Source organism: Bufo bufo, chromosome 2, assembly GCF_905171765.1.
Source record: "Bufo bufo chromosome 2, aBufBuf1.1, whole genome shotgun sequence".
NCBI lineage: Eukaryota > Metazoa > Chordata > Amphibia > Anura > Bufonidae > Bufo > Bufo bufo.
In genome coordinates, this window is record NC_053390.1 from 308,245,539 (window position 1) to 308,257,341 (window position 11,803).

General features: G+C 41.5%; 1 protein-coding gene across 1 annotated transcript in view; it reads right to left on the reverse strand.

The window, feature by feature from the left end:
- Positions 1–11,500, reverse strand: part of RNF212B (ring finger protein 212B) — an 84,403-nt gene extending 72,903 nt beyond the window's left edge. The window contains exons 1-6 of the mRNA XM_040416908.1: positions 11,479–11,500; positions 11,329–11,389; positions 5,685–5,716; positions 5,062–5,108; positions 2,870–2,912; positions 740–797 (exon numbers count right to left, since the gene is read on the reverse strand). Coding sequence (XP_040272842.1) covers positions 740–797; positions 2,870–2,912; positions 5,062–5,108; positions 5,685–5,716; positions 11,329–11,389; positions 11,479–11,495 — 258 coding nt within the window. The 5' untranslated portion in view covers positions 11,496–11,500. The remainder of the gene's footprint in view (positions 1–739; positions 798–2,869; positions 2,913–5,061; positions 5,109–5,684; positions 5,717–11,328; positions 11,390–11,478) is intronic.
- Between the last annotated feature and the right edge of the window lie 303 nt (positions 11,501–11,803).

The window sequence follows — 11,803 nt, forward strand, 5'->3', positions numbered from 1 at the left end:
TGGGTCCGCATCCTATCCGCAAATAAAGCGGAACGGACACAGAAACAACGTTCGTGTGCATGTAGCCTAACAGTGTCAAATAAATGTAATGTTTGCTTGCTTTCTCAATGTTGTACTCTTTAGGCCAGAATCAGGCATGCAGGTTTTAGAGAGGAATGTCAGCATTTCCTTTACTCTTTTCCTTCTTTTGGGATCCCTTCTTGTATTTGGCAAAAAAAAAACAGGATTAAAGTGGTTGTGTCACCTCACACATTGGTGGCATATAGCAAGGATATGACACCAATGTCAGATAGGTGTGAGTCCTAACTATCTTTAGATCTGGGTTCCCAAAGTGAACGAGCATGCGTGGCGTGCTCTCTATTCATTTCTATGGGAAGCGAGAGCCACCACTCCATTCACATTTATGGGACTGCCGAGCCAGTCGGCTATTTTCGATAAACCACGAATGTCTGAGGTGAGACAACACCTTTAAGTGAGTAAATGTATCTAATTATGTGACTTCTGCCTCAACTGCCCACTCCTTTAGGACCATCTATAGGTGCATGTATCCTGTGCCTATAGGAAGATTAAGCTTTGCCTAAAATGATCATTACTGAAAGTATAATGCACAAAATATTGAATTAATTTACATGGCACAAACACCAGGGGGATATTGAGTAAACCCGCTATATCCCTTGTTGTAAAGACTGAATAAACATGGCACTACTGATTAGTGTAAAAATTCATTCCACACACTTACACTGTCTGTTCCTGAGTGGGATCTAACATATGATAGAGACTCCACAGATGATGGACGGCTGAAAAAAATATAAATAAATCAAAGATAAACAAATTGCAGATTTTCATATAGGATTTTAAAGGAAACCTGTGATAAGAATTTAGGCCCCCAAACTGCCACCAACCTGTTATCCAGAACAGTGGTTGAGTCACTATGATGTAATTCTTGGAGATTCTGCAAAAAAAAAAACTTGAATGCTGTATTTAAATTACCTGTAAGGAACCATGGTGGTGGAGATACTCAGAAGTGTCCCTCTGGCCAGCCCCCCTCCTGGCTTGACTAATAGCCCAGAAGGCAGGTACCTCATCACAAGCCACCTCCAGTGGCATCTGCGCAGTGCACAGATCAAGTCAAGGCCAGTAAACCTAGTTGCAGATCAGATGCCATTGAAGGTGGCTTTTGATTATGTGGTACATCAATGAAATAAGGAGGGGGCTGTTCGGCTTGACTCTTGACCTCCATAGCACTTTACAGGTTGTTTGAATACAAAGTCTTCAATTTTTATTTTTTTTGCACAATGCCAAATGTTACCTATTGTGAACCTGTTAAAGGGAATCTGTGAGCTACGAAACACCCCGCTATCCAACAGTAATATGCACTGAAAGGACTCCTATTTGAGTCCGCTCCATTATGTCTGTGAGCACGGGGGGTCTTCTCAATGCATTTTACTGCTGGTTTGTGGGAGCACAGCGTCAGAATGTGAGTATGAGGATAAAAATTACATAATCGGACTCAGCGTCACTTAAACTGTACACTGCTTGTGCTAGTTTGGGGGGTGTTTGGGAGCTGACAGATTCCCTTTAATGACTTGAACAACTGGCTCGTGGCAGTTTGAAGACCATCTTTATGACAGGTTCTCTTTAAAGTGGACCTGCCTGCAGTGTAAGTTGCAGGAGAAGATGCTTTACTTAAGTTTTATGGAAAAGTTTAAATTCAACATTAAAAATGTTCATACACAATATGTAACTGAGTGCAGCAAAGGCCAGACTATTCATGGACCCGCCAAACAGGCAGATACAAGGAAATCAACCCACAGCGCTCTCTTTTTCACAGTGTGCATGGGACTTTTTTTTTAGAAACCCAGTTTACTACATCTTTTTCACACATACAACATATCCACCTCCTCCTTAGGCCTCTTGCACACAAACGTTTTTTGCATTCCGTATACGGATTGTATACGAAACTATTCATTTGAATGGATCCGCAAAAAAAAAGGAAGGTACTCCGTATGCCTTCCGTTTCCGTATTTCCGTTCCGTTCAAAGATAGAACATGTCCTATTATTGTCCACATAACGGACAAGGATAATACTGTTCTATCAGGGGCCAGCTGTTCCGTTCCGCAAAAAACGGAATGCACATGGACGTCATCTGTATTTTTTGAGGATCTGTTTTTTTGCGGACAGCAAAATACTGAAAAAGCCATACGGTCGTGTGAAAGAGGCCTTAAGGAAATCATCACTGGATGTGTTTACAGAACATACTTCCTTAGGGCTCATGCATACTACCATATGTATTTTGCGGTCCGCAAAAAACGGATCCACAAAAAAATACGGATGACATCTGTGTGCATTCCGTATTTTGCGGAACAGAACAGCTGGCCCTTCATAGAACAGTCCTATCCTTGTCCGTAATGCGGATAATAATAAGACATGTTCTATTTTTTTGTGGAACGGAAATACGGACATACGGAAACGGAATGCACACGGAGTAGCTTCTGTTTTCTTTTGCGGACCTATTGAAGTGAATGGTTCCGCATACGGTCAGCAAAAAAATCTGAACGGACACGGAAAGAAAATATGTTCGTTTGCATGAGCCCTAAACCAGATAAATTAAGCTGGCAATTTACCCTGTGGGTACCATAAATATAAGAAATGTATAGATGGACCTGTGTCTTTTTTCAACCTATATAACTATGTAACAGACTAATACCAATTTCATATTTCTGAAACAACTGCACTTACCTGCAGCTTTACTGCTCCATGTTCTAGCTACAGCTGCATTTACCAATGTGGATATACAGCTTGATTTTCAAACGATGATTCATTTTTTCTTTAGACACAAGTCAACACTTTAATTTCCACTTTCCTTACCTTGCTATCTGTCCACAATGCTGAAGGCTATGTCGAGGAGTAACTGGAATGGATAGAAAATCATTATGTGAAACTATGTCTACATTTACCATTAAAGAAAAATGTTTCACACACATGTATGTGTATGTGCACCCCAAACCGTCCTCTCGTTGATGAGGTACAGCTAGGGAGAAATGTAGGCACATTTGCAAGGAAACTAAAAAGGGGACCATCTGGAACCACAGCTAGCAAATTCAAAAACTGCTACCAGTCTTCCTTCACCACTCTGGCTAGTAGAAACTAAGGCTACCGCTAGGTTCTTCACCTGAGTCCGCAGCAAGGCCAGATGGGCTTGGATGCTAGGGACCCAGGTTATGTCTGTGGAGCAAGGCAGCAGAAAATAGTTGCAATCGCACCAGTAGGAGACCGACCAGAATCACAAAGGGGTTCACAACAGTGGTCAGCAAGCAGGGTCACAACCAAATAAAGTCAGTAGAATACCAATCAGAAAATAAGGGGTTATTACAAAAACAAGTCAAACTCATTTCACTAGGAGAGACAAAGAAACCAAATCAGCAGACAAGAGGTCATTCAGAGACAAGCCACAATCAGTACACTAAGGAGTTCTAATCAGAAGTGGAGAGTGGTACAATGCACACAGTAACAGGAGCCCCCTCTTTCAGATAGGCCGACAAGCCAGGACTTGGCTGGTCAGCATGGCAACCTTTCAGGAACGGACATGCGACTGGCGCACATACTGCTTCTGTGCTCATCCAGCACTGCCACATGGACCAGAGAGGTGGCTGCTGGGTGGAGAACAAATTATTGGAAGATCATAGATTAATCAGTGTGCAGTATGTTATAAAACTGTGCTTCAAAACTGCACGTTGTACAGCAAACTGACCTTAAAAACAAGTAGTTTTCAATGCAGTTTTTAAGCTAAAGCAGAAGTTGATCCTATTAGATCCACCTCTGACTTTGGGTAAAAAACCCCCATCAAAAACTGAACCCCAAACTGGCTCAAAAACTGCATTTGTTTCCAATCTCGGAAATTTTATCAATATTCTGCTTAAAGGGGTTGTCCCACAAAAAATATTCCACAGTTTTCAAACCAGCACCTGGATCTGAATACTTTTATAATTGTATATAATTAAAAATGTATTATAGCTACTGAGTTATTCAATGAAATCTATCCCTATAGCGTCACCTCCTGTTTGCTCTTTTTCTAATTTCTCTGTCCTGCTCACTGAGACATGATCAGTTCCATCCTACAATTGCCAACAGCTGCAGCAGAAAGGACACACCCCTGAGAAAGGAGACACCCCCTGATCTGCCAGCTTGAAATAAATGTAGCAGAACAATTGGACCAATGAATGGGGAGATCTCTGGATCCATGTGAGGTACATTGCTGGTGGTTCTAGCTTTGTTAGAAAGGGGTTATCATGTACAATATGATAGCTGATTTTCATTTTTTACATTATTCATGGGATAACCTCTTTAAGTATTACTAAGCCAAAACCAGGAGTAGAAACTGTAAAGAGCGCCAAAACCACATGCATGTTTCCTGTACAGTTTTGAAGCTGTTTTAAACGCACCTCAACCACTACATGTTAATACAGTATATCCTTTTTGCACCATGTTTTGGACCCAATGGTTTTGGCTTACAAATACTGCTCCAAAATATTGACCAAAATACTGGCTATGTGAAAGCAGCCTTTAAGGCTGGTGCTACATGGTGACTTTGCTAGCGACAAGCATCATGTGACCAAAGATTGCTGTGTAGCAAAAATTATTGTTAGCAAGCAGCAGATCGTGGTGTCTAATCACAATCTGCTGCCGGAAAACCACTGTACAGTATGGGGGTGAGTGGTGGAACAACTATCGCTCCTCCCCATGCTGTGGAGGAGATCACTGCATGTATTAGCATCGGTCTCCTCCGCTACCGAGCAGCCAATTGCCGGGAGGGAATGCTTCCCTCCCAACAATCATCTGCCACATTGGGCTGTGTAATACAGCCTTAAGATTATACACCGCTTACTCTAGTTTGGAGGGTGTTTCAGAGGTGACAGATTTCCTTTGATTATTTGTGTAAACTATGTTGGTAAACGTACAGGTTAATGAAATTTTTTTTCCCCCTAATTACAGAAAACAAGTAAATAAGAAAACACTTTATATGACAAGGTTAAGTGGAGACGTTTTGGCAAGTACACTACCTGTCTGGGAAGGAGGAGTAATGGCAATTGGCCGAGGTGTGCAAGACCTAATGGGAAACAAGAATCATTAATAAACAGACCTCAGTAAAGTGCAGCAAGGACTTTTGGATTCAAACCATTCAATAGATCTTTAAAGGGGTATTCCACTTGTTTGATGTTATCCCCTATCCACAGATTAGGAGCTAACTATTAGATCGATGGGGGTCCTACCACTGGGACCCCCACCGATCACGAGAAGGGTGGCCCCATAACCCCTGTAGCCCCCCTGAAATGAACGGAGCAGCCAGTCTGGCATGCATGTGTCCGCTCCATTTATTTCTATGCGAATTCCGAAGATAGCCGGCCACTGTACATGTGTACGACCGGCCGGTCTGTTCATTTCAGGGGGGCTACATGGGGTACGGGGCCCCATTCTTGTGATCGGTAGAGATCACAGTGGCAGGACCCCCAATGATCTAATAGTTTTCCCCTATTCTGTGGATAGGAGATAACATCAAATAACATTAATACCCCTTTAAGCTTTAAATTTACTTCTCTTCCCAACAGAGCATGCTGTCATGTCACTATTAAAAGAAACTTCCTTAGGATGCAGGAAATAAACTCTGTGTGGATACGGATCTTACCTGCTGCTACTTTGTGACCTGCTTAGGGAACTCTAAAGTAGAGTAAAACAAACAGCTTTAATAAAAACATGGCATATCGGGAAATGCACTAGATATAAAGGGCAATATATATAATAAAGTGTATTTATTTATTTTTTACTATTTTTTAAAATAAGTGATACAATTAAATTCAAAGTAAGCAAAATTATTGAACATACTAGAAACATGCACAGTCCATACACAATTGCAAGAAAAGTTATAAAACTCTTGGGAATTATCTGGATTTCTGCATTGATTACTATAGTGTTCAAGCACGGCCACCGCTGCTGGATTGCAGGGTGGTCATAACCCCTGGATATGAGCAGTGTATAATGTGATGGAAAAATGAATGAAGCCAGCAAAGGAGGAAATATGGACAATCACAATATATTAGTAAGTGCCTTGTATTAACTTGTCAGGAGGTTTATACTGTTCTATCTGAGAGCAGCATTTGATAGAAAGAAGCTGACCTCTGTGGTATATACACTACTCACAATCAGTAAGGGATATTGGCTTGCGGGTGAAATATCAGGATGAAGCTAAAATGCACTATAACCTTTAAAAGTGAACTTAATGTGACTGTCACAATTACAGGGGAGGGGAGGGACACAGAACTAGGCCTCAAGGCTAGGGAGAGGGAAAAGGTCACCTCCTAGGAATCCCCTAAACCTGGCCCTGACTCCTGTCAGTATGTATAGACCCCGAAGGTGGGAAAATACATACGCCGGAACCTAGACTCTAGGAGCCCTGAAATGCCCTAGGTAGTGGCAGGGAATGAGACTACTGGTTCCTTCTAAGGTGAACGAACCAGCATCTCCCTGAGGCCTAGTAACAACAAGCACAGGGGAAATACAATACAAAGAGCTGTACAACATATCTTATAGAAAATGGATGAGCAGGAACACAGGTAAGGTCCACACACCAAGTAGAGAATATCAACCGCAGGGTATGAAATGTGAGACCAAACTAAGTAGGGAATGCATTAATGGCCACGGGCTGCACCTGACAAGAGGTGTGGTCATTACCAAACCACAACACTGAGAATCAAGAGACTGTCAGTTAAGCTCTCCGATCTTCTAACCTCTGTCACAGAAGGTACCGTGACAGTGACATTCTCTAAACTTTTGAATGCACAAGTCTAACTGTTCAATGTTTCAGTACATTTTGCACAACTTGCTGTTCTCTAACAAGGAGCTTAATGGCAAAATTCACTACAGGTGCTTGATCCATGAATTGCCCAATAAATTTCCTGGTTCAATTGGAATTGGTATTTAAACAGTCCCCCTCATCATGCTTTTCACATTTTTACATAATGAGACCAAAACGACACCTAACAATTAATCAACAGTACCTTGCCATTGCGAGGATTCAAGCAGAATGTTCTCAGACGGATATGGCCATGGAGCTCAGAGTGTCACCGAGTGTCATCAGCAGGTTGCAACAGAAATACAGAAAGACTGGAAGAGTTACAGAAAGGCATAGAAGTGGACGTCCTTTGGCCACATCCCACACTGATGACTGCTTCATAGTGAACAATGCCCTGTGGAACCGGATGTGTCACATCAGACCAGGGGCGGATTGGCCATAGACCTTACAGAGAAATTTCCCAGTGGAAGTTTTTGGGGATGTATTTTGTGCTGCTGGCAGTATTATATGATGGACTGTGGTATTTGGCTCTGTTGGGGTGGTATAATGTGCCACAATATGGTATTGCTGGCTCTGCCTTCCATCAATTTGGACCCAACTACAAAACGGGGCCACTTTTAGTATTTTTTCCAGGGCCACTTTAAGTTTCCAGTCTGCCGCTGCATCAGACCATTCAAAACCGTTTACATCAACATCGTCTGCAGAAGACCTAGAAAACCTTCAAGGGTCCCTGACCACACCACCAGGCACAGGCATCATCGTTTTGCATGGGCCAGGGAGCATCTATGCTGGACAAGGGACCAGTGGGCCTCAGTGCTGTTCACTGATGAAAGTCGATTCACGGTGAGCAAAAACAATGGCCACCAACAATGTTGGAGACTTCAAGGAGCTTACAATAAACAAACACGACCCTATCTGGAAAGGGTTTATATAAATCACCAAAATAAAGCATGTTTAGGCTAATAACCTCACTTGTCCCAGATATTAAAACTTAACTTTTACTACCATTAGTATAAAACCTTTCCAGTTATAAGTAGATGTGAGCAAAAAGAATTGGGTTAAAACTATCTCATGCCCGGTCAGTTCTGAAGCATATTTGCTGCATCTACAATGTCAGTCGGGGGTGCACTTCCCATGCCTTCACATGCTTGGACTCTGTTTTAGCAAACCAGTGCAACACCGTCCTATATATGTTTGATCAAGGACGATGCTATGCGGCAAACAATGTTTACTCTAGGATAACTTCACTGATATTTTGCTGCACTAGTTGCCAGAACTAACTCGGATATAAGAATCTAAAAACACTGATTACTGTCCCCCAACATGTTTCGCCAGCTAACCTGGCTTCATCAGGGGTAAGGGACAGAAATTCTGTTTGCTAAAACAGAGTCCAAGCATGTGAAGTGCACCCCCGACTGACATTGTAGATGCAGCAAATATGCTTCAGAACTGACAGGGCATGAGATAGTTTTAACCCAATTATTTTTGTTCACATCTACTTATACCCCAAATTTTTGACAAGCGAGGTTATTAGCCTAAACAGGCTTTATTTTGGTGAGACTTCAAAGAGGGCGCTATGCATCAGCCGCTGTGGTCACCAGACGAGCTATTGGTGGTGGTGGTGTTACAGTGTGGGCAGGTGTGTCTAGTCAATATAGAACTGTCCTACACTTTGTGAATGGTACTGTGACAAGCCCATACTACTTGAATAACATCATTAATCCAGTCATTGTGCCTCTGCATGAACAACACATGCCTAATTCCATCTTCATGGTTGCAGCTCATCAAGGTTGCATCATTAGGGAACGGCTGCTGGAGACTGGGGGGTACCTCAAATGGAGTGGCCTGCACTTTCTCCAGACCTGATTCTTATTGAAAACCTATGCGATCAGCTGAGTCGCCATGTAGAGGCTTGTAACTCTGTACCCCAGAACCTCAATGACCTGAGGGCCGCCCTTCAAGAAGAGTGGGATGCCATGCCTCAGCAGACAATAAGTTGACTTATGAATAGCATGAGACATCGTTGTCAAGCTGTAATTGATGCTCAAGGCCACATGACAAGTTATTGAGACACTGACATTTTTGTGGGGATAAACCCACCACTGTTGTTGGCTTTTGTTTCAATAAATTGTTTGGGATTAGGAAATCACCATTGCATGCTTCTACTTAAATGCCTTACTTTCATGATATAATCTCAGTGTAGAGGGAACCTTTTACGCTTTCCATAAATTTCACCCGAAAGCCGAATATCCCTAGTAGTAGTGTAGTGTATGTTTATATGATTTGGAGCAAGATTTATGTCTAAAAGATAAATCCTAACAGGACTCTTTAGAAAGACAGTGAGAGTCCTGATTAGCCCACCCAAACAGAATGATTGGCATCTCTCATCTATCCTGGTTTCAATGCATATACACAGATGTCTATAACTTGCTGTCTCTTATCAAGACTTACTGTTTTTTTCTCAGAAATTCTGCTCCAAATTATATAAACCTATATATCACAGAGCGTGGCTTCAATTTCTCTATGACGTGTTGCTCTAGGAATGGGCAGCAAAAATTAACTAACAGGAAGGATCCCTTTAGTTGAAACGCATTTTGCCAATTAGCTCTTGGAGAAGTCACACAGAGGTTCACTTAATTTTTCTCCTTGCACTGTAGATGACTACTGAACAGGCTCAATAAAAGAAATTAACAGTATATCTGTTTGAGATTATCCCATGATGAATGTCAACAATAAAAATCAGACATAATAAAGTACATGACTAATCTCAAATGGATCCAGAGATCTCCCCAATCATTGCTCCAATTGCTCTGCTAGACTTATTTCAAGCTGGCAGATCAGGGTTTGTCCTTTCTCAGGGGGTGTGCCTTTTCTGCTGCAGTTCTCTCCTTATCATACGGTAGGTCAGGAGACGTGTCCCTTCTGCTACTCTTTCCCGTTAATCATCACAGCTTCTAACTGTGGCAATTGATGGAACCGAGCATGTGTCTCCACCTCAGCAAGGTGGACATTGAATCAGGGTAAAGAACACACAGTAGGTAGCACTATACACATAAATTTTATTCAATAACTTAGAGATGGCACGTAGTTACAAAAGTATAGTTACATATATATATAGTAGAAAGAGGACACATTACACAGAAATAGCAGGAAAATGGAAAAAAATTGTGAAAAAAAATACAGAAGTAAAACCACATAACTCAAGATAGTAAAGGGATAGAACAGAAGAAAACTATTAGAATGGTGGGGGATCCTATAATGGTAGCTACTTACCTGGCAGGTCCCAACAAAATGAATGGAGTAGTAAGTCGAGCAAGTGCACTCAAAAGCTGTTTAATTTCTTTCTTAAATTTGGCACACAGACTCTTAACTTTAGAGCTCATGCACACAAACTTATTTTTGGTCTATATCTGACCCACAGTTTTTGCAGGTCGGATGCGGACCCATTCACGAGTGCTGTCCGCATCTCTAATGTCTATTCAGTAACCCCCTCAAATAATATATATTGTGTATTACGGACAAGGATAGGGCTGTTCTATTATGTGCAGGAAGTTTCGTTCCGCAAAATGCAGAACACACACGGCCGGTATCCGTGTTTTGCAGATCTGCAATTTGCAAACCACAAAAACGGCTATGGCCGTGTACATGAGCCCTAAGTCTGAAAATCCTGACGCTTGAGACCAAAGACAAGCCCAAGTTCCCTGCTCATAAGAACATAAGTTGTTTATTACAAAATGTGAATTATGACATGGCTGCGTTTGAAATATATCTTCTGGTTTATGAGTACGTACAACCCTATTCCTAGTATATTAATAAGCTCTCATCTGTCCCAGAAAAATGGCTTCAGAAACCTTAAGTCGTAACACCCATGTTCCCCAGTTTAGTTGGAGTAGACACGCACGTGTCTCAGCAGATCCATTTACCGTAACTCTATGGGACTGCCAGAGTCTAGTTCTTATAACAGTTCTTAAAGATTTTTGTAGATTCATCTTGAAAGTGCTGAGGGTAATGAAAAGGTGACATTTTTTCATGCTCACTGGCAACCCTACCCGTGAAAAATGTATGTGCTATATTGAACAAAGACACTTATTTTATCATATATTTGAACTTTTTTGTGCATTTTAAATAATTGCTAAATGTTTTATGTATAAGTCACACAAATGGTAAACACCAGCTCAACGCTTAAATACATTATTTCCATGAAATTTGTTTATGCATTATTTCCAGTGTATTTAGATTTTTACAATAACATAACTAATAAAGATTTAGTAGAAGAATGAGAGAGCACTGTAAAAATAAGGTGAACGGGTTTTGGACTCGTTTGGGGGTCCACCACTCTTTCGCCTTAATTTTGGAGTGCTGCCTCATTCTTCTATTGAACATCATTGGCTTATAACCCATGGCCTGGATGGACTGGACCCACTATAATTAATTTTTCTTGACTAGTGTTGCTTTTTCTTTGAGCATATCTGTTCCTCACCTTCAAATGAGTGACCATAGCTCTCAGCTCAGCATTTTCTCCCTTAATGGCTTTCAATTCACTATGGAAGTAGATATTGGTTAACCAAACCTTGTGTAATATACATTTTCAACAACAAAATCTCAAGATAACAAAATGGTTGACTAATACTTCTCTTGGTTTTTCATCTTCTGTCGAGCCTCCTGGAACACTTTTTGAGCATTAGTAAGGTATTGCTTGTAGAAAGTCACATGAAGCTCATGCTGCTGCTTTTGAAAACTCCATGCCTAAGAAAAGCATCAGGAACAGACATCACTGCCACTGCATGGTCCCATGGGGAGGATTGCTGCTGGAAATGAATGTGAACCTGGGCTAACACTCAATATACTGCTGACTCTCCTTTAGTGGAGTATGCTTCCAGCGTGTGTCAATAGCGCCTCATATCCAGGGAGAGGTGATCTAATATGGCCAGGCTGAAGGGTGGATAAGACAGGGT